This window comes from Eucalyptus grandis, chromosome 8 (genome assembly GCF_016545825.1).
Source record: "Eucalyptus grandis isolate ANBG69807.140 chromosome 8, ASM1654582v1, whole genome shotgun sequence".
Classification (NCBI taxonomy): Eukaryota; Viridiplantae; Streptophyta; class Magnoliopsida; order Myrtales; family Myrtaceae; genus Eucalyptus; species Eucalyptus grandis.
This window is the reverse complement of record NC_052619.1, coordinates 73739298-73760652: the sequence shown is the minus strand read 5'-3', so window position 1 is coordinate 73760652 and position 21355 is coordinate 73739298. Positions and strand designations below refer to the sequence as shown.

At 42.7% G+C, this 21355-nt stretch overlaps 4 protein-coding genes and 4 non-coding genes across 10 annotated transcripts; 5 read left to right on the top strand and 3 right to left on the bottom strand.

The window, feature by feature from the left end:
* The first annotated feature begins 1758 nt into the window (after positions 1–1758).
* Positions 1759–3130, top strand: LOC104415975 (protein DOG1-like 3). Its single transcript, XM_010027423.3, has one exon. The coding sequence runs from the start codon at positions 2039–2041 to the stop codon at positions 2894–2896; it is 858 nt and encodes a 285-aa protein (XP_010025725.1). The 5' UTR covers positions 1759–2038; the 3' UTR covers positions 2897–3130.
* Positions 3131–3206: 76 nt separating this feature from the next.
* LOC104415976 (aldehyde dehydrogenase family 3 member H1) lies at positions 3207–8499 on the bottom strand. Of its 2 annotated transcripts, XM_010027425.3 has the most exons (13): positions 8272–8499; positions 7796–7931; positions 6872–6979; positions 6532–6778; positions 5920–5988; positions 5724–5820; positions 5223–5429; positions 4924–5039; positions 4734–4838; positions 4488–4660; positions 4301–4391; positions 4021–4170; positions 3207–3699 (listed from the first exon to the last, which is right to left on the bottom strand). In XM_010027425.3, exons 2-13 carry the CDS (start codon positions 7828–7830, stop codon positions 3460–3462), a joined length of 1638 nt encoding a protein of 545 aa, XP_010025727.2. In that variant the 5' UTR covers positions 7831–7931; positions 8272–8499; the 3' UTR covers positions 3207–3459. The 2 variants fall into 2 exon arrangements, with proteins under 2 accessions (XP_010025727.2, XP_010025726.2); XM_010027424.3 differs by lacking the exon at positions 7796–7931 and having other exon boundaries at positions 8272–8498.
* A 556-nt stretch (positions 8500–9055) lies between these two features.
* LOC104415977 lies at positions 9056–12137 on the bottom strand. The gene is made up of 2 exons (XM_010027426.3): positions 10704–12137; positions 9056–9665 (listed from the first exon to the last, which is right to left on the bottom strand). The coding sequence occupies exon 1, from the start codon at positions 11798–11800 to the stop codon at positions 10709–10711; it is 1092 nt and encodes a 363-aa protein (XP_010025728.2). The 5' UTR covers positions 11801–12137; the 3' UTR covers positions 9056–9665; positions 10704–10708.
* Positions 12138–13275: 1138 nt separating this feature from the next.
* Positions 13276–13386, top strand: LOC120287962. The gene has a single exon (XR_005546215.1). It is a non-coding gene; the product is annotated as a small nucleolar RNA snoR99 (small nucleolar RNA).
* A 155-nt stretch (positions 13387–13541) lies between these two features.
* Positions 13542–13667, top strand: LOC120287920. Its single transcript, XR_005546175.1, has one exon. It is a non-coding gene; the product is annotated as a small nucleolar RNA SNORD14 (small nucleolar RNA).
* A 180-nt stretch (positions 13668–13847) lies between these two features.
* LOC120287921 lies at positions 13848–13973 on the top strand. The gene has a single exon (XR_005546176.1). It is a non-coding gene; the product is annotated as a small nucleolar RNA SNORD14 (small nucleolar RNA).
* Positions 13974–14132: 159 nt separating this feature from the next.
* On the top strand, positions 14133–14256 carry LOC120287922. Its single transcript, XR_005546177.1, has one exon. It is a non-coding gene; the product is annotated as a small nucleolar RNA SNORD14 (small nucleolar RNA).
* A 1112-nt stretch (positions 14257–15368) lies between these two features.
* LOC104415979 lies at positions 15369–20298 on the bottom strand. 2 transcript variants are annotated; one of them, XM_039299233.1, is made up of 5 exons: positions 20109–20298; positions 19946–20029; positions 18054–19252; positions 16751–16825; positions 15369–15926 (listed from the first exon to the last, which is right to left on the bottom strand). In XM_039299233.1, the coding sequence occupies exons 3-5, from the start codon at positions 18933–18935 to the stop codon at positions 15810–15812; spliced, it is 1074 nt and encodes a 357-aa protein (XP_039155167.1). In that variant the 5' UTR covers positions 18936–19252; positions 19946–20029; positions 20109–20298; the 3' UTR covers positions 15369–15809. The 2 variants fall into 2 exon arrangements, with proteins under 2 accessions (XP_039155167.1, XP_010025729.2); XM_010027427.2 differs by lacking the exon at positions 19946–20029.
* Positions 20299–21355: the final 1057 nt, after the last annotated feature.

Here is a 21355-nt window from a genome sequence, read left to right as displayed (position 1 = left end):
GCCGAGGGGCGCGACGCTCCGGTGGTCGCGGCCCTCGAGCCGACGACCGGCCGAAGAAGAAGAAGAAGATGAGAAAAAGAAAAGAAAAAAAAGGAAAAAAAGAAAAAGAAAAGAAAAAAATGAAAAAAAGAAAAGAAAAAGTAAAAAATATTTAAAAATTAAAAGAAATTGATTTGGAACATAATTAATGAACACGGTATCAAACGCTTGATTCATTTCAAAATCAGAAATTTTGGATAGTTACCAAACGGTTTAAAATGTTTAGAATCGGTTAAAGGAAAGAAAAAAAAGAATCGGTTACGTGAGAATTTCTATCGAAGCAATCGTTACCAAACGCGTTCTTTTTGTAGCTACATAAAAATATTTTTTTTATATGAGCGGACGAGAAGGGGCCAACAAGAGCAAAAGAAAGGACCTATCTCAACTCAGGAACTATCAGACAAAATAAGACAGATGTCCAAGGGCCGCAATCCACCCTGGTCCTCAAAGGAAAAATTTGCCACTTGCCACTTCTGTACTTGTTTAATGTAAAAGTGTGAACACAATCTATTTTCAAGGGAAAAAAAATGTGACCACTCTTGTCCTTATTAATTTCGAAACCACCTACCGAAACCTGCCCACGATTTCAAAGATTCAGTACTTCCATTACCCAAACGAAAAGAAAAATGAAAAAGAACGTTATAGAACACACAGGAAGGAAAGGAGGAAAAAGGAGCCATCTTTTTTTAATTATTATAGTACAGCCAAGGACGTGAGTTGGGTAGGCGCTATAAAAGGTTAACAAGACATGCCGTTTGATGGTTGCTGACTTCATCCAGTTGTTCTGTTCGGTCCCGTTCCACAGCAAAATGCCATATACATCACATGGTGGCACTTCTCTCATACCAAAAAAAAAAAAAAAAAAAGTCAACTATTAGCATCGTGATTTTTGTCTGGATAACTTGTTAGTATAATCTCGTCAAATAATTGAAATCTCAATCGATTCCAAAAAACAAGATTATGTTAAAAGGTACAAGTGCAAATTCGGATGTAGCAGCAACCTAGAAGCTTCGTATTGCAAAATGAAAATCCGAGGGCCGCTCTCTTCAATATCCGAGTCACAAATAGGTCATATATGGACGCCAAAGTTGAAACTTGAACCCTTCCCAAAAGCAGCAGAAGACGCAATAAAGGGGTGATGGGCAGGCTGTAACATGCTTGGAACGGAGGACGTGAAATTCATCACAAGCTCAATTCAAACCTTATCATATTGTAGGGCGGAAGTTGGCGTTATCCGCACTGAGTCCGCGCATGCCGCTGCACATGCAGAAAGCGGACAAATGCACGGATCTCTTCACAACTATAGGTCTACCGACGACAAGAAAATAATATTAGAATCAAAGCCAGCTTTATGAAAGTTTGGATAAGCGACGTAGAACAACATACAAATGCCTTATGAAAATATTGGAGCTTCATAATCTCGAGAATTGCGTCATTTTTAAGATTACAAATAAGTTATAATATTTGATTCACGTGTTTTTCGTGATTTCCGAGATGTCACGAATTTCAGATACGTTTTGCAGATTTTATAGTTATGTTTTGATAACTTTCTTTTTTATCAATATCTTTTTTCTTTCTTTAACCTACCGCCTTCAGCGGTGTAGCTGATTCGGGCTCTCTTCCTCTCACGAAGAGGAGAAGTTTAAATCTCAAAGGCGTCGTTAGGATTCTTAGTTGGTGTAATGTGGTGATGGATCATTCGAGATATTGCAATCTGCACTTTATTGTTCAAAAAACGTTATCTTTCTTTCCAAGCGTAACTTTATCTGCGTCGTCAATACAGGATAAATTTCCCCCAGCCAGCCAGCCAGCCAGCTTTGGTTCAACTGGACTGGCTCTGGAATAGCTGTCAGCTGACCAGTTTTGGCGTCGGCGACTGGTTCGGGGTGCATTGAACTGATACCCATCTCTCTGGTTTTGATCCCCGTCACGTCTGTCAACCTCTCTCTTTATTAATAGGACGTTTTCACGCTCTTCCTGCTCTCCAGTTCCTCTCCTAATGGCGGCCGCAACCACCTCCCCCAACCCCATCCGGAGGAACGGCAGCTTCGCTCCCGAGCGCGAGAGCTTCCACAAGTTCTTCGAGTGCTGGCTGGTGGAGCAGAACCAGCACCTCCACGACCTCATCTCCGCCTCCTCCCCTGCGCGGGACGGCGATGACCAAGCCCTCCGCCCCCTCATCGACCGAGTGATGCTCCACTACGAGCAATACTACAAGGCCAAATCGCGGTCTGCCAAGCAGAACGTGCTCGCCATGTTCTCGCCGACGTGGAGGAGCTCGTTCGAGGATGCCTTCCTCTGGATCGGGGGATGGCGCCCCAGCATGGCCTTCCACCTCCTCTACTCAAAGTCCGGCCTCCAGCTCGAGGCCCAGCTTGCCGAGCTCATCCGGGGCCTCGCCACCAGTGACCTCGCTGACCTCTCCCCGAGCCAGCTCGCCCTCATCGATGACCGGCAGAGGACCACGATCCATCAGGAGAAGGCTATCACCGAGAAGTTCGCCAAGCACCAGGAGACGGTTGCCGACGCGTCCATGGTGGAGCTCTCGCACACCATCACGGAGATGATGCGCGCTGGCGGCGGGGATGCAGCAGTGGAGAACGAAGCTGCGATGGAGGAGGAGGTGGAGAGCGCTCTGGCAGCGAAGGAAGAGGGGCTGGAGGAGATGCTGCAGATGGCGGACGATCTCAGACTGAGCACGCTCAAGGAGATTCTCAACATCCTGACCTCGATGCAAGCGGTGCATTTCCTGATAGCAGCTGCGGAGTTGCACCTGAGGATTCACGAGTGGGGGAAGAAGAAAGACGAAGCTCAAGCTCAAACTCATCATCTAGAAGCTCATGCGACCGCGCAATAACACTCGTTCTGCTTCAGGTTCCTCTTGCACAACGAGTAGTAGTCTTAGTCATTTTGGGATTTGCTGGTTTTCTCTTAAACTAATCAAGCGTTACTGTGGAATTAGGATGTGTTAGGTTGGATTTTACTTGGAAGAAGCGGTGTCCTATAATTAATACCTTCTTTTTGGGGGCAAAAGTCGTGTAATACTCCAATTACATGATGATCCCTTCTAATGAAATCGAAGCTTCCTCTCCTCTTACTTGCGGATGAATGAAAGAGAAACAGCGGCTGTTTAGCCGTGCGTGATGTGAATATCAATCGACTTCGGATTTCAAGTCTAAAAACTTCTCGGTCTATTATTGACTTGCTCTCCACGGGCTGCTACCGGCAACTCTGTTTTCTGAGGTGAAGCTATATATGATCAAGATTCAACAAGGGTACACTGAAACAGGGTTCGAAAATCACTTGTCCCGAGTCATTCCACATTAATAGTTCGACTTGGCGTATTTATTGTGTCATTCACTTCACTCTGAATCTTGATAATGTGCTATCCCATCCATCGCCACAGATGTTTGAGGCACTTCATTTTTCAGACCATCTAAGTAACGCAAGGATGATGCCAATGATGTTGAAGCTTATCAATGCCTTCAACAACCTTTGCTTCTCTGGCGTGTACGGCGGATACCTTGTGGAGGCGTCTCCTTTGAAACTTCTGTACAGTACTCCCTTCTTGTGGCTGAAAGCATCGAAAGAAAATTTCCCATGGTATGCACCCATCCCGCTGTCTCCAACCCCGCCAAAAGGTAGAGTTGGAACTGTGAGCTGCAACAGGGTATAAAAGAAATGGCTAGTTAAACACACCATACAATATGTCACTCGACTAAATTGGTCCTGCAAAAGATACACGCGAGTTTCGAACTTCCCTTAGAGTGTGATCACATTTTCTGAGGCAATTAGTCTCAGTAATCAACAAGAATGGCCAAGACATCATCGTGATGTGGCCACCAATAGATTACTTGAAAGCCATCAAAATACAAAATTGGTGTGGCAAATGACATTTACTTGTTAAATGCAGTCATGCATAAAATAATGCCACTTAGGAGATCATTCAAGCCGTTGATGACAAAGGCAGAGAAAGATTACATGCAGGACAGCGTCATTGATGAGCATTCCTCCAGCAGATATGTTCTGGACAAATTGCTTCTGCAAACCATTATCGTCGGAGAAGAGATATGCTGCCAGAGGCTTCGGCTTTGAGTTGATCATATGAAAACCATCTTCTATGTTGTCGACCTTTTGGATAACAAAGAAACGAAAAAGAAAAAAACAAAATCTTCTCAGCAATATAAATCTCAGTTACATCTATTGAAAGAATGCCATGCAGATGGCAAATGCATGGAGGAGGGTAGACTGAAATACGCACAGTGAGAATGGGCAGTAGCGGTCCGAATATTTCCTCTTGCATGATCAGAGAGTCTTCAGGAACATCAAGCAAGATGGTTGGAGCTATTCTTCTGCAAAAAGTAGGAAGTAATTGCTATGTGATTGGTTCATCCAATGGCCTCGGACCAGCTAAAGTGTGAAACAGAGAACATATTTATAGGTCTCACAAGTTGTTCTCATCTCTTTGCCCTCCCAGGACAATCTTATCGGAGGTTCCATCCTCATCGAGGAGTTTAGCCAAACGTTTGAAGTGATATAAGTTCACTATACGGGACATGTCTTGTGACTCCAAAGGGTTCTTCCCGAAAAATTCCTCTAGTGTAAGTTGTAGAGCAGCCACCTGTCAACACAGATTTATCGACTTTATGCACATATAGAGATTTGCTACTTCGTTTGAAAAGGAACAAGCTTACCAATTTCGGAGCAAATGACTTTGTTGTCACTATGTAATCAATAGCTATGCATGCTTGCCCGTTGTTGCAAGCCCACTTCCCTGCTATCATTCTTCTTGCAGCAACCTTCATCATAAGAGAGCTCAGAAATCACGTTCTTGGAAGATCAGTTCAGGCAGCAAAGTAGGCAATATGCGATTTGTTTTTTTACCTCTAAATTAATGTTTGAATCAACAATAGCAGGACATTTTCCTCCAAGTTCCAGAACTACAGGAGTAAGGTGCTTTGCTGCAGCGGCCATGACAATATGCCCTACTCTTGTGCTACCTGGATAAACCATTCGAAAAAATTGAATTAGGTTTCATGAATAAAACCTGTTGCCTCAGATTTTGCAGAAACATAAGATGAAGTTTTCAAAAGATGTAATGGGTAATTCAGTGATTGATGAATCGCATCACCTAAATAACATAAGTATGTCAGAGTGAAAACCGCAATTACAAGATATAGTACCTGTGTAGAATATCTTATCCCACTTCTGGTCCAATAGAGCAGATGTTTCAGGAACCGCTCCCTCAACTACTTTTATTGTGCTTCTATCCACATACTCACTAAGTAATCCAGCAAGTAAAGAAGATGTTGCAGGAGCGATCTCTGATGGCTTCAGGACAATGGCATTACCAGCTGCTATGGCACCAATTACTGGATCAAGAGATAGCACTGGACAAAAGAGAATTTAGGTCATTTTAAGCAAAAAACCAGTACCATATTGTGATTACGAAACCCAAGACATGAACAACCATGCATCAGAGCGTAAATGATACAGGCTGATGCTTTATATTACATCATAGGATTCATAACCAAGAAAATGGACCAAGAAGAAAAGGAAAAACATACTTATGAGGTTAAATCTCTCACACAATGGTGGAATAAAAAGAATGGCTCTAAGTATGAAAGATGCCAGAGTGCTAAGTTATCTGAAGGCTAATTAATCTTTTTTCCCTCCTTACTTACGGAATGGATAGTTCCATGTGGATATGATTAACACGACCCCAAATGGTTCCGATACTATTTCTGCCGATGATGGGTAGGTTGTTATCGAAGTGCTGACCTGAAAGTAAAAATCTCGATGAGCTCAACAATTCAATGATGGCCAGAGTAGCAGTTCTTATCTTGTTGCTTGAGATAATTGTACTTGCTGGTTGATCACCTTTTCTGGTGCCATCCAACGCTTCAAATCCTTGAGGGCCTTCTGACACGATGATTGTGTCATGGAGATCTGCATGGTATCTCGTATTTGGCAGGATGCAGTCAGTATGTGAGAAAAGAGGGAAGCACCATAGAGCATATTGCTTGCATGAAAAGTAATTTGAAATCTGTTGATATTTGACACAAAAAGAACCAAAATACCCCTTAATCAGCGTTAAGGATATATCATACTAATCTGTGAACAGCAACGTGTGAAAGTGGTCACATTCAGTAAATTGTTCACATAAACTTTGTATCATCATCAACTCAGACTTCAGCAGTCTACTATTCATCACGGAGTTTCCATACATCCATTTTTCAATCGGAAGGCAATGGAACTATTAATTCGACTGATCACATCAGAATATTTTTACTGGACGAGTAGCAATATGATCAGCAAAATTCTTCATAGTAAAAGCAAAGTAGAAAGAAACCAGAAAGAAAGATAAGAGAATGAAACAGAGTGGTTGAATTGTCAATGTAGAAACCACAAAAGAATACATACATATAAAAAGAGACGAGAGCTCAAAGCAAAGAAAGAGTAAATGATGCTGCATTAACATGTGAAGAAGACCTCGGAGACGAACGCTTCCAGCTCGGGCTTGGAGAGGTCGAGCTGAAGAGCTTGGATGATCTCTTTCTCCCTCTCATCAATCATCTTGCTTATGCTCTGCAGCTGAGCAGCCCGCCATTCGTAGCTCTTCGTCTTGCCTGAGTTGAAGCTCTTCCTCAGCTCCTGGACCAGCAAGGCGGCTTTTCTGGCGTCAAACGCTTGCTCCATCTCTTCCTCTGTTGTGACCGTCAAGACACTCGCCGAACAGCTTCCAGAGGGAGAGTAACGCTGATTACAATGCCAAAAAACGGAGAGAAAACTAGAGCCAGAGAGAGAGAGAGAGAGAGAGAGAGTTGAGTACCGGGAGATTCTAAGAAAAGAGTGAGTGAAGGAGATCGGTGATGGCTTGGCGCGACGCATTGGACAGTATGCGAAGGGTCGGATTGTTTGGCAGATTCCACCAAGTGCACTGTTTCATAGGAATCACAAACACAGACGAGACAAATGGTTAAACGGGTCATTTTGGCCTTTTCTCTCTTTGCATGAAAGACTTTTCCGTCGGAAAAACACATAGAATAATGCCAGGTACACTAAGATTAAGATCGGTGTAGTTACTTGACGTGACGGATTTTAATTGATTGATGAATATGAATTGATCGTGTAAGTCACTTGCATCTTGATGAATATGAATTGATCGTGTAAAGTCACTTGCATCTTGTCACGTCACTTAGTAAATTAGTTTTGTCAATCAATCTCTGAAAGTTCAAGCAAGAAATTTATTAATAATTATGAAAAATAGTGAAAAAAGAAAACATGTGCACCTAGACAAAAAAGAGGCCCGGCCTAGTCTTCGAGCAGCACAACACAAAAGGAAGGGACACTAAGATTCTTTCCTATTTATGTATTGATGAGTGACCCAACTATAGAAGTCAAGTTCAGTGACACTTGCATGGGTTAAGTGGAGGCCCCATTTTGATTTTGAGCATCATTAACACTAGGGAAATATATATATCTTTATCGGGTTGTTTTGTTGATGACATATACATTCCCACTTCATATGAATTATATGGTAAGATATATTATATATATACACATTTCTATACAAGCAGTTTTATTAATTTTATGGTAGGTAAAATCTAATCACTAAAGTGAAGAAGATAAAAAAAAGAAAAAGGGGCTATTAGCAACTTTTAACGTTTTAGGATCACTTGCTAAGAATCGAGTCATCAAGAACTGGGGCTTCAATCTCAACCATAAGTGCCAACATGCAGTTGTAGATCATTACTTGAAGGATTGCTGCTCAATAATTCGTATTCTCATCTTCCAACCCTCTGCAAACTCTCGGCTAGTGATGACTAGGAATTGGTGGTGTTCAAAAAAAGCAATCGAAGAAAGTGGTGTGGCGATCTCCCACTACTTCACTGAAAAAGAAAGTAGCTTCATTGCATTATGAAAGGACATGGGAACTGCACTCAGTCAAGACGTTATCCATATCAGGATCGATTCCGTCCGCTCAAATGTCAAGACTCAAGAGCCCGCACGCTCGTTGTTCGTGCTGGTGGAATCTAACCATGGCCCAGAAGTTCAGTAGCTGCCCAGTTCCTTCTTCCCACCGACATATGATGGACACAGTAAAACATACAGATTCCAAACGTGTTTAGAGAGAGAAGGGGGAAGTTGTGTATCCATGACCCATTTAAAGCTTGAAGCAATCGAGTGAGTGACCATGCCTGATAAGAAAAGACAGCAAGAGCAGTTTACCCGAAATCTTGGGAGGGAATAACGGAGGAAGGGCTCTTCATGATGGCCATCTTCTCCCAAATTGCACGCTCAATAGTCTAAGCAACTTGACTATTCATCTGTAATTGAATACAAGCTCGGAGAGACAGACTCCTCTCTCTCTCTCTCTCTCTCTCTTCTTTTCCTCTCGTGAAGCCAGAGAGAGACTCAGAAAAGTTTGAAGCATTCATTCCTGGCCCTCGGAAAGGTGAGGATAATAATGCTCCTCCCAAGACTTTCGTAACGCTCAGAACTACCTTTCGTTCGTGGGACCGTGACCTGGGATGATGGCGATTGCTCGACTAGTCTCATCTTTTTAGGTTGTAATATGTTTCGCAGCACAGCATTCACCGAATGGTCAAGAGTCATCCTTCTGTAAGGAATCATCTCCCAGTAAACTTTATGATTCGGTAAAATGGCTCGCGCCATTCCCAACTCTTCGGTAAGATGGGGTCAAGTTTGAAGTATCGTAGATTAAAACTGCTTTCGAAATGATGGACCCGCGTAATTGCATGTGTCAGTGTGTTTCACACGTCACTGCCCATATTAATAGGTTATATGGATCATAATGCACGTCTTGTTGTTCAAGCATTCACTAAGCTTAAAAACAGGTAAGATATTTCTCGTGCGCATCACTAATCATAGTCAACATTTCAGCAGCAGAAAGGGACATAGCGTGTATAATAAAATTTCCATTGAATTAAAGGCCAACCATAAAATTGCCCCCCAGAGAGAGAGAGAGAGAGAGAGAGAGAGCAGAGACACAGACAGAGAGAGACTGTACAGTTTTGCTCACTTCAGAGTAAGAACAAGCTATCAGCGATTCAGCATGGTGGCGTTGCACAAAGAAAAGCTTCAAAACGTTGGTATTTACAACTGGGGGAATATGTTAGCAAAGTCCAGCATGGCCTGAAAGTAGCATAAGGTTCGTATAATCTTAGAAATGGCTCTATCCTCTCTACTTGGTAAGATACTATCAAAATTGCCGATCGCCTAGCCATTGAGTTCAGTGTCCAAAAGAGAAAGGGTTAGTGCTTCTTGCATCGTCAAAAGTACACATGAGTGAGAACCTTGCACGCAGTTGTAGCCATCACCGAGTAAAGATGCTTGCTCGAAACTCCGATGCATTCTTGCAGATATTGGAGGGCATAGACATTGACAAGATCTTGTATGAGGAAGAGAGGAGAGAAGAGGAGACGCTGAAGGAAGGCATCTTCATGTTACGAGAGACAGCACCTCGACTATGTAAAAGATGGCAGGCAAAATAGGTCGCACCATAGGCCATGCATGCCATTCACTTCTCATGAGTGACATGTGGCCGACTCCTGCTAGAGAATTTGTTTGCTGAACACAGGATTTGGAGGATGGACATGGACCTGCAAAGTAGCTCTTTCTTGTAACTAAAGCAACCAGTGGACCAAGCAGGGCAGACAAATATAGAACAACCGGAACTTTAACCAAAGAATTTTTATGTAAAGACCTTATACTTTTCATGCAAATTAAATTACCACAAGACTGTGATGCTAAACTTAAATGAGTGCCTGGTGTTATGCTGGAACAACCACAGCTGCCTGATTCGCCCAGAGAGCCAGACACATTGCAGAGGAGGTTCACCAAGAAGTCCTGCTTCTATCATGACAACTTATTATCTCTAGAAATTTCTCTCCATCTAATACCCCAGACTATTCACATTTAATGTGTAAAATGTCAACATATCAATCAGTACCATCCAACAATGAGTGGTCAAAAAGACTGACTTCTGAAAAAAGGCATCCGTGGCTCTTCTACATGGTTTTGAATGATTCCCGTGGAACAGTGGCTTCACCACCACTGCAATAACTACACTAGAAAGGTCACCCACCAACTTTCCTGTCACCTCCACCAATGAATCTCATAAGGCTAACATTTCATAATTTTACCTAAGATCATGACAGGGAAGCAAGTCCAGAATATTTGATCCCCAACATAATAAGGAGAAGGCAAAATCTTTAGATACAATTGTACGATACCTCACAATTGCATGAGAGGTAAGAGGTAATTGGATCGAACAAATAAACCACCCAAAAAGCGGGACGATAATCCGTTGCTCATGGTTAATCGGTTCTAGTCTAACAACTGCTAGAAGCACATGAGGACCAATGCAGCTGCCAATCCTCTACTCAAACGCAATAGTTTAGCTTCCTTAAAAGCCATCACACAAATTACCTATACTAGATAACGAAACACAAGGCCTACAACTAATGTTGTATCTTGCATTCTTGCACTGACCTCCCAAAATCATACAAAAGGGCAGAAGAAAACATTCCCACTGAGATTAACCCTCACCAATCAAAATTGCCTCTATTACCAAGTAAATAAAAAAACACGTTTGAACACATCATAAAACAGTGGAAGTCAAAAAGAAGAAAACTTGCCTGTTCTAAGCGAGGTAGAAGATATCGTCAGTCATGAGAAGAACATACTGCAGAATCCTGAGCGGCGCATTCCCAAAATCCAGAGGTGGCAATCTCAACTCTCTGACTCTACAATCCCCACCCGCATTCCTCTCATCCGGGGCCCGACCCGCCCGCCGCATCCGGACCCGGTTCAAATCCACCTTCCTAAACAAGTACACAGAGCTATTGCTGTTCCACTTACCGTTGGCCCCGCCCGGATCCGGGTTCTTCCGGGTCTTGAAGAGGGTCCACCCGTGCCCAGCCAGCGTCCTCGAGAACCCATCCATCGTGTCGATCCGCTCGCCGCCGACCCGCGAGAACAGGGCGGCCGAGCAGCAGTCCCAGTTCACAGCGCCGTCGTGCGCCGGCTCGCCGCCGGCGAGGCCCAGCCTCACGAACACGAGCTTGAAGAGGCCCTTGGAGAGGGCGACGAAGGAGCGGAGGGCGGAGACGGAGGCGGAGGAGAGGGCCGGGAAGGGGAGGGAGACGGCGTCGTTGGGGAACAGGAACGCGGAGGGGGTGAGGGACGTGGACGACCACGAGGACGGGAATGACGACAGCGGGGACGTGGAGGAGGACGACGGCGACGGCGACGGGGACGGGGACGGCGAGGGGAAGGTGAAGACGAGGTGGGAGAGCGAGGGGGTGGGGTGAAGGTCCATGCCCATGTCGCGGGCGATGTGGGCCAGCGTGTAGGTGTCGGTGATGAGCTCTCGGGTGGGGAGGAAGAGGAGGAGCGGCGTTCTTGATCCGGCCACGGCTCTTGCTCTGGCTCTCCTCCTCCTCCTCCTCGATCTTGATCCGGGGGGTCTTTCTCGCACCTCGCCGTCGCCGTCGCCGTCGCCGTCGCCGTCCCCTTCCTCGTCGCTGCAGCCGTCGGAGAGGGAGCTTTCGCGGCGGCTGTGGGAACGGGACAGGGTGCTGCTGATGGATTCGCCGAGGACGAGGGAGCGGACGAGCTTCAAAGGAAGCATCTTTAGGGGGCTTCTTGTCTGCTTTGTTAAAATGGGAAATGCAGCTCTCTTGTCCTTGTCCGGAAGATGCGTTTTTAGGAGGAGGAGTGTCGCTTTTGACATTGGGTCGTCATCCTGGCTTTTGCTTGGACAAAAGGAAATGGAGTGATTCGGAGGCCAAACAAGAACTTTGACCGTCCAGTTTCGCTTGTCGCCAGCACCAACGAAGGCACTGTCTCTCTCTCTCTCTCTTTTGCTAAAGAGGTTTTCACCAGTTAAGTGTGGAAATTATGTTGCTCAATGCTCTTACTGATTCACGCTTTACAACCAGTTCTCTCTCTCCGCCTACCCTTCATAGCTCGCGGCGGTCGGCTCCTGCCTTTGACTCTCTTCTCGAGATCACCAATTTGAAAGTCTTTAACAAATCTCTACGTAATCTATGGCCTATGGGATCGGTAGATCTTACCATATCTTGTGGAGAGACTCGTTAATTTTTTCAATGCGTCGGCGAGATTGATATGAAGAATGGGTCTTTTCATCTCAAGACACATCGCCTCTCACTATTTGATTTTCCTCAAAGACAGCCGAATTTTCCTCAAGACACCTCTTTGTCGAGTGACAGAAATTGGAAAGTCCGCAACTTGCAATGTATCGAACGCGCAATGGCTCTGTTAGGAGGCAAACTATCTCCCAATAAGTTGCTTTACGAATCTTTTTTGAAAAAAACAAAATATTAACGTGACCTTCACATTATAAATCAATTCGCAAAAGCATGTATTGAGAAACTTCCGTATATCTTCACGTATATACTAATTAGTTTTGATGCACCCTCGTATTTAGCTTTGATTCTTTATGCAACAGATATAAATTACTAATATAATTCGCAACTTTAGTACTATGGAGAAAAAGAAAATCAAGACCGGACATAATCATGTCTCTTTTGCTATTCCTAATTCTTTCCTAAAAAGAAGACATTAAATGAACTTTTACCATTTTTCAGACAATAAAATCCAACTTTTATTCAAAACTCGAAAAAATGATTAAAAGAAGAAGAAGAAGCATCCTAAAATTCTCACATAAAGTATACAAATAATTAAATAATTTCTTCAACTTCTTCAAGAAGATAAGTGAGTTGGGAAGAGGCCCACAACTGAGCAAAAATTCAGCCCAAAAGACGGTCCAGGATTCATCCAGACTTTCTCCTTCTCCCCCCTGCCTCCAGAAAAACCCTAGCAACCTTCTTCCTCCTTCTTCTATAAAGTCTTCTCTCCACATCCCTCTCTGCAACTCGGCCGACTCGCCGTGACCTCTTCTGCTACCGTTTTCGTTCTGGGTTCCTTCGAGCTTCCGCAATTCGTTTTGGGTTATGTCGGTCTTCCATCTGTAGTGTAGTGTTCGGCAGTACTCGTTTTCGTGGCGCTTCATTGCCTAAAGAGAGGATTTTTTTGAGCAAGCTGCGTGCTTTTCGTGTTCTTCGGTTTGGAACTATCGTGGGTTTTGTGAGTTCGATAGTAGATGTTTGAAAGGAATTTTGTTTGGTGGGGACTCGGTTTTCTAGGGACTAAACGTCTGCCCCTCTAGCAGGGAGATTCTTTCGATTGCTTTAGGGATGAACGAGTCCCTCACATTGATATTCGTCCATCTGCTTCACTTTGTCAGCAAGTCGTGTTCTTTCAGCCAGCTGCTGATCATTTTAGGATGGAAAATCTTCCCTCAAGTTCCATTTTTTCCTCATGTTTTCTAGCGTCGATCCCGATCCTTGTGGTACGGCGTGTGCGATTGATTTGCTTGCTTGTATGTGTGCGGATTAGCTTGAGGATTAATGCTTTGGTTGGCATGATATTGCACTGTGACGGGTCTATTGCGTCGATGATGATACGTCCAAAGGCTTGTTTCTCAGAAACATTCGCAGTGGCCGCCTAAGAGCTTTCGCCTTCGCCAGGCTTGAGAGCTAATGCTGCTACATCTCCTTCCTTGGATGTCTGAGACTATTACCGCGGAGCTTCATTTTCAATTGTTTGACAGTTGTATAGGATTTTATATTTGGTCAGCATGTGGTGCTTCTCATTTCGTATTCGTATTCTTGTGCGGGTGTGATTTTTTATGATGGGTGGGTTTTTTTTTTTTTTTTAAATGTGTTATGTGAATGTCATGTTGAGAGTGATCACTTCATCGATGATGACAAACTTGAAGGCTTGTTTCTCAGAAACATTCGCAGTGGCCGCCTAAGAGCTTTCGCCTTCGCCAGGCTTGAGAGCTAGTGCTGCTATATTTCCTTCCTTGGATGTCTGAGACTATTACCATTGTTTGACGGTCGGATATGCTCTTGGATTTTGTTAGTTTTGTAGCAGTCAAATTTCCATTTGATGTTGTCCTGTAGTAATGATTTTTAACAATGTGTGGCGTGTTGAGGATAATGTGTTGTGCACGAATGTTGTGTTAGTGATGAGTATTTCATTGGTGATGACAAACTTGAAGGCTTGTTTCTCAAAACATTCGCAGTGGCTGCCTGAGAGCTTTTGCCTTCGCCGGGCTTGAGAGCTAGTGCTGCTTTAATCCTTCCTTGGATGTCTGAGACCATGAGACCAGTTGCCTTAACTTGAGTAGTGTTGTTAAGGGGTTGCAGTATATCTGCTGGTCTTCTAGTTAATATACAGCTCCATCTGTTGATGTCGATACGTCAAAGGCTTCTTTCTCAAGACATTGGCAGTGGTCACCTAAGAGATTTTTACATGCCTTTTCATGGATGTCTTATACCTTTTATTTGTACATCTACAGGAGAATTTGTACTTTGATGCTTGCAGCACTTTTCGGGGCTTGGTTATTCATACGGGACATGCTAGTTTTTTCTTGTTTAGGTTGGTGGCTGGAAGCTCGTAAGTTTGTAGGGACAGGTTTTTCTGTGACTGCAAATATTATTCTCTGAATAAAAAATCGGAAGGATTTATCTCTTCATGATCTTTGTTCATCCTAATACTTGCGTCTTCAGTAAACTTCCGTTACACGTCTTCAGTTCATTTGGAGGAAATGTTATGGTGCACGCATGAAGCACGCTTCCTATTTAAATGATTTAAAACTTTCGACCAAAAAGAAAGTTTAAATTAGGTAAAACTGCTTCAATTTTTAGCTTATTTCAAGCTACTTCTGAAGTCGATTGATAAGGTAATGTGTCGAGAATCGTCTATACGTTCAGATTATGTATTCGTTATGTTTTTTCGACGTCTAAAAATCTAATATTCTGGTAATATTAAATGGCACTATCCAAAGACAGAATGTGATATGTTAGATACGACAGCTCTCTTGTAAATGGAGCGAATGATGACTACCATTTTAGTGCTCCGTTACACTAATTGGGGAAAGACTTTTTGATCCAAACGAAGTGCAAGTAAAATTTGTAATCATAAGACCCGTAGTCAAACATGACCCGCTAAGGCAGTTAAAAAGTTGGGTAGACATAATTAATGGGTGGGGCCTGGACGGTGCTGAGCATGAGAGCGACCTTAAAAGTCATTCCACTTTGCCCAACAGCAACAATGTTGACAAAGAATAGTAAACTCCTATATTGTTGACAACAAAAAGGTGAAATGTCTCTTCAAGGTTTGGTAATAAATCTATTAAATCACCTCTATCTTTCGAAAACTCCCAACTCCACAAAACAAGAAAACTATTGCCGCTTACTGCAAGCAACGCAGGAAGAGCCACAAAGTTTCATTGCAAGATAGGTCTCGGGTGAACACTCAAATATATTTGGTCGAAGGATCAGCAGTTATTAATGCTCCTGACCATGAATTATAGTCCCCTCTGTATCATCAATCCAGATACAGAAGACTTATCCGAATACTCGCACCCAACCTAACGATCTACCACGAGAAATTGCTCATATTGGACTTACAAGACGATACATTGATACAACTGATCATTCCAAATCAAGAACAAAGACAACAGATGATCTCCGAGCTCGGATATCTAATTACAAGGTTCTGCAAATCTACATTTGCAATATCTTCCGAATGACTTCACGTTGTGTGTGCGCATCTACATTGGCTAGGCAGCTGCAATATCTTCCGAATGACTTCATGTTGTGTGTGCGCATCTACATTTGCTAGGCAGCTGCAATATCTTCTGAACGACTTCATGTTGTGTGTGCACCGTGTGTCCTTGATGCCCAGATCCCAAATACCAGAAACCAGAAAACAAAGAGGATGGCCCAATATCGTGCCGGTCCGTACTTGATTCTGGTTAGTACAAACTGCAGAATTCATTCAAAAGAGAAGGCAGAAAACCCAGAATAAGCAAACGGTTTTGGATAAAGCAAGGTATTAGAAGCCACTATCAAGCTTGGACGGTTCTGCCAACGATGGATGCATTTCTTCAGACAAATTTTTGCAGTTAAAAAAAGATGCCAGTTGAGGCTCACCCATAGAGATTTGTACTTTTCACATTTAAATAAGTCCTAAAAAGTTTACAAGTGTAAAGACATTGACCACAGGAATTTTTTTATCAAAAGCGTTATGAATATGCATTGACTATGGATATGAGCCAAGGACCGTGGTCACTGCCCAGACTTGATCACATTTCATTGGACAAAAACATTTCAACCATCACTGGTGCAATCATAGATTCAGGTTCCAGAATTAAGCATTCTGTGAACCCAGGGAACTGGCGTCCTTCATTAACGTTTGGCTCAGATGGCAGCCCAATTAAGCCACCAAAAGACATGGACAGAGAGTGAGGTGGCTCTTTTGCGACTGGCGCAGATAATTGAACAGTAGGAGACTATGAAGTAGAGGATATTTCTAACCAAATGAATCCACAGACCCTTGTTAATGACTGGCTTAAATTTTCTGCGGTTGCATTAATATATGACTCTATCGTTAAATCAAGACTTATGAACTACAACTGCTAAACAAATATGAATCTTGTGTTTGTTATCGTCAGGAGAAACCTGAAGAAGTTTTCTATTCAGCTCTATCCCTATTAAAAAAGTAATGAACCTGTACTTCTGTCATCTCAAAGACAAACACAATCAATGTGCATAAATATGCAAAGATTAACAGAATCTAATCCACTTACAAAGCGGAAGAAGACCACGACTGTCAAGGCGCAAACACCACCCAGAAGTATATGAAGACCACTTTTTGCAGTTTTCTGCAAATAAGAGTTGAATCTGTTCTGTAAGTTCACGGAATCATGTCACAAGGATACTTAATGCAAAAGAAAAGCTAGATACAATGTCGACAAGGTTAGATATCTCAGAATTCCTTAAAAGCTTCAAATAAAAGCAAATCCTGCATTAAACAATTGTACAATCAAGCATGTTACATTTAGAGAGACAACATGTCCTTGCACTCAAATATAACTGCATAGACTAACCAACCTCATGGGACCATTTACCTTCCAAATTTCCTACACCCCAGTAAACCGAAATACTACTCCATTGGCCTAGCCAACACCACAACCCACATAGGCTACCAGCAATGGTAGCAGCTCCCATATGATTTCATCAGGTTTGCTAAGATGTTAATCTATAAGTTTATCTCCCAATGCTATTGACTTAACATATAAAAATCGAAATTCCTAGCTTTTTTCCCCCTTTTTTGTCTGGATGGAACTTTTAAGAAGTTATGGTCCAAGTTTTGATTTGTCAGTTTTAGAAATTAAGTTCAGGAAACATCTGCTGGTCAAATGTGCATCGATAGAAAAAAGAACTTGAATGTAGAGAAGTTGTAAAGCAATCGTGAAATTAGGTGCATATCAAGATTTTTGACCGAACCAATCCTCAGAAGAGGATATATGGAGCAAAACCGGTGGCCTATGGAGCTGGATGAATTGCATTACGTGATTTAAGTAAAGGAACTAACTGCAAAAACATTGGCTCGGAGCCTGAAAGAATAACTATACAAATACAAAGCAAAGTCATACACAATAAGATAGAAAGATAAGCAGGCCACTTTCTCCAATTTTGCAACGCTTTTACCTGATTCTCACTGAATTAAACATTGTTAAACGATTGCAATATGACATGCTATGGAAAACAGTGCTAGATTGATCAATCACAGGACAATAAACTTTTTTCAGATTTGTTCTTGTCCGTTTAGCAATCACATCTATCCCTCTCAGATTACTGCAGCATCGTACCAGACTAGTTAATTTTTTTCTTTTCTTCTTTCCCTACATGAAGATCACGGCTGGGTTATTTATAGGACAGTTGAATTCATTCCAAACATGCCCAGGTTCCAACAGTCTAGAGGCATATATTTCGAAATCACCAAGCACTAGACAATGCATTAATCAGAACCATATGATACAAAGGCAGTTTAAGCATAACAGTAAGCAGGCAAAAAGATGCTCGAAGCTAGCATGACAAGTAGCCTACCTTTCCAACTCGTGGAGCTATAAGCCATGCAAGAGTAACAGTTAGTAATCCTGTAGCAAGCAAAATCCCAGTACCTTCAACAGCCCATTTTGTTGCAGGATTTTCAGATGGGCCACTGCCATTGTCTTGATTGACAATAGTTGAAGGCTGCTCAGAAACAACTTGCGGAGCAATGTTATTCTGGTTGTTGTTGATTATGCTATTGTGGTGTGGGTTAAACCACAGTGAAATCTCGCTGAGACGTTGCCTACGAATAGCAGCAAGAGCATCAGGATCAACAGTCATACCCATATGTAATGGTACAGAGTTGGGTTCCCCGCTAGCTGTTCTTTCCCTTAACCTTTCATAATACTTTAAAGAATTGATGACCCTTTTGAAGTCAGTGGTGCTTATGTTTTTGGCAACCTGTCCGCAGATTTCGCAAACAGTAGATCCATGGTTAACAAACCATTTCAGTGCACAAGCATAATGTACTAGTGCAAGATCGTTTTTGCAGGAACACCCAAGCTCCAGCAATGAGTCTTGATGGTGGCCTATTTCCAGATCAGTAGCACAAACATAAACCTCCCCATCAGGACTGATAATCTCAATAAATTTAGGATCTCTTCCAGGATTTTTTGCATGAGAAAGATCACTCTGGAGATTGAGATTGTTCATGTCACCATCACTTCTTTCAGGAGAACGCGGAGTAATACCCAAAAACCCTAATGCTGCATCTCCTCGTCGGTCAGATTCAACACACTGGCACACACGACAAATTGGCATGCCCCCGTCCTTCTCCCAACTATGACGGGAGGGAGTTTCTGAAACATCACTGTCATTAGATGAGCAGTGGTTAACTTCAGCACTGTGGGCGGTCGGTGGGAGATTTTCTTTACCCATGGTATAAGGCAAATCAGTTCCTTCTGATGTTTTAGACCATGCTTGCAACTAATATGATACTGGGGTTAAATCCCGTAGTTCAGTCAGGCGCGCAATGAAAACTTCCCGTGTATGCAAGCCGATAAAGAAAATAGAACACCCTATCCAGTGAAAGATAGGCAGACCAGAAATGCCAGAGCACTAACTGCAAGAGCTCAAAGCTTTCAGCACAATCCACGGCTTTGATTTATTCTACAAGCTAGGAGCTGTGTATTCAGATTATAAATAAATAAATATTTGATCGCACTCCAGATTCCATGCCGAACCAACACAATGGCCTACACACATGAGAAAAAGATGTCAGCAGAAGTAACAACATCACGAAAATATTTTCCGGATGAATGGGTCGCAAGAATTGCCAACTGTAAATGCCGAAACAGGATGCACTGTATATTGCCACTCAAAATGCCTTACTAGATTCCTAAGGCTTCCATTCGAATTGCCCAGTAATCCTAAGGCCAGTTTACATCTCTCCCACTCCCATCCCATCCACAACATATTTGCTACACCTCCTTCCTACCAAGAAAAAGACCTGTTTTTTATGCACCAAACTCTGATTCTCAAATCAAAAGAGTTCCCTTTTGCACAAATCGGATCTAGATCTGGAGTCACAAAACAAATCACCACATGAATCAGAGGATTTTCGCAAAAGGGCAGGACCAACCAATGTTTAAAAGAGTTAGGCGGAATTGGCAAGGAGACCAACCACCCTGACCGTCACACCAAAAAGAAACAAAAACAAAAGAAGAAGAAGAAGCGGACAATACCAAATAGGCAGAATCTCCATAACAGGAGAAGCCGATGCAGTCCAGAGGAGGAAATCAGCTTCCTTTACAGGACAACTACGCCCCAATTACGCAACAAAACAAGGATTCCCACCGACAATTCCCTAATGCTTCCGCATTCGATCAAACAAACAAAAGTACCCCGGGTAAACATCAAACACAGAATCCAATCCAGGGGGGGCTAACCTCGTATCGTCGAGACCCAGGATAGACATGGTTATAAACGAACTGAAGAAGCGAATTCCAGCAAAATTCGGAACCACCCACAAGCTGAAACGAAACTGCAAGATAGATACGAAAGAAATCGCACCCAAATGGAGCTTGCACGGGAGATGGAAGAGGAACGTACCTTCTCTCCCTCTGTTTCTGGAGGTCTGTGGTGGTGGGTAGGCGAGGATGGGATCGATCAGCATCTGCTGCTGGGTTTTAAGGCAGGGAGGAGGGGAAGGGGGATGGCATTTGCAGAGAGTAGAGCCAACACCCAGAATCCCTCTCCTTTCACTCTTCTCCTTTTTCTTTCATCTACCCCACACCCCCAAAGTGAATATCAAGTCTTCTCTTTTTCCTCCTCTTTTTTTTTTTTTTTTTTTTTTGGAGGGGTGGGGGGAGGATAAAAAAAAAAAAATTATACTCACCCAAGTTTACCTTATCTTTTTACCTTCCATCAAGATTCTATTAAATGATTCTTCCATATCAACATACTTTTCTAGTGTCTATGTAGATTTTGAACAGTTTTCAATAAATAAACTTTAATGAAATGTGAATGTGTTATATATTATAAAAATTTGAAATTCTTGATGTTGAGATAGATATATCTAATATAACTTAAGATCTTGAATAATTTTTTTTTTTTTTTTATGGTCCTAAAATCATCGTACAGTGACAATCGGCGGCGTAAACCCAAAATGAATCGAGCTCACCCACCTGACTCGGCCGTAGGTGAGTCGCGCAATGGAGACAAAGAGTTTCGAACCCCTCCCCTTTTGGATGAGGGGTAGACCTCGAACTAGCTTGGTTACGGCGGGGTGGGATCTCGAACATTTTTTAATGAATGAACTTTAATGAAAAGTGAATGTGTTGTACATGATAAAAGTTTAGAACTTTTGGTGTTGAGATAGATATATCACAACTAATATAGCTTAGTATCTTTTGTAGCTTTTGCATATTTTCTTTTTTTGCCTTTGTTTCATTTTCGTGCTTCTTTATTTTTCTCTTTTAGAGAATATCAGCATAGCAAGCGTATTTCATCGTTCAAATAGTAATTCGGCTTGAAAAGAAAATACCCTGTTGCTCCAGATTTCACTTTCCAATATAACTCTGTCTTGATCGTGCCATTCTTTTCACCGCTGTCTTAATTTCATCTACTTCCAAAATTCTTCTTTTTTTTGGGTGTGGAGTGTAGGGTCCTTTTCGTCTAAGTGGGTTTTCTTTCCTCGCCCTTTTCCTCTCTTTTCATCTTGTTTTCTTTGGCAGGGCCCCTGGTCGAGTGGGTGAAGACTCTGGGGGTTCTTCTTCTCCTGTTGGCAGTGGCAGTGTATCTAGTGTCCAATTCATCGGATGCTTCCTCAGTCAGTCCCAAGTTGTCTAGTGATGTGG

Coding starts and splice junctions, on each gene's coding strand:
- LOC104415979 (XM_039299233.1), bottom strand. CDS start 18,935: ATGGGTAAAGAAAATCTCCCACCGACCGCCCACAGTGCTGAAGTTAAC. Junction 16,826..18,053: donor TAGCTCCACGAGTTGGAAAG/GTAGGCTACTTG, acceptor TCTTATTTGCAG/AAAACTGCAAAAAGTGGTCT. Junction 15,927..16,750: donor TCGTGGTCTTCTTCCGCTTT/GTAAGTGGATTA, acceptor TGAATTCTGCAG/TTTGTACTAACCAGAATCAA.
- LOC104415975 (XM_010027423.3), top strand. CDS start 2,039: ATGGCGGCCGCAACCACCTCCCCCAACCCCATCCGGAGGAACGGCAGC.
- LOC104415976 (XM_010027424.3), bottom strand. CDS start 8,321: ATGGCCATCATGAAGAGCCCTTCCTCCGTTATTCCCTCCCAAGATTTC. Junction 6,779..6,871: donor TCTTTTCTTAGAATCTCCCG/GTACTCAACTCT, acceptor TCCCTCTGGAAG/CTGTTCGGCGAGTGTCTTGA. Junction 5,821..5,919: donor GTTGGATGGCACCAGAAAAG/GTGATCAACCAG, acceptor TTTTACTTTCAG/GTCAGCACTTCGATAACAAC.
- LOC104415977 (XM_010027426.3), bottom strand. CDS start 11,800: ATGTCAAAAGCGACACTCCTCCTCCTAAAAACGCATCTTCCGGACAAG.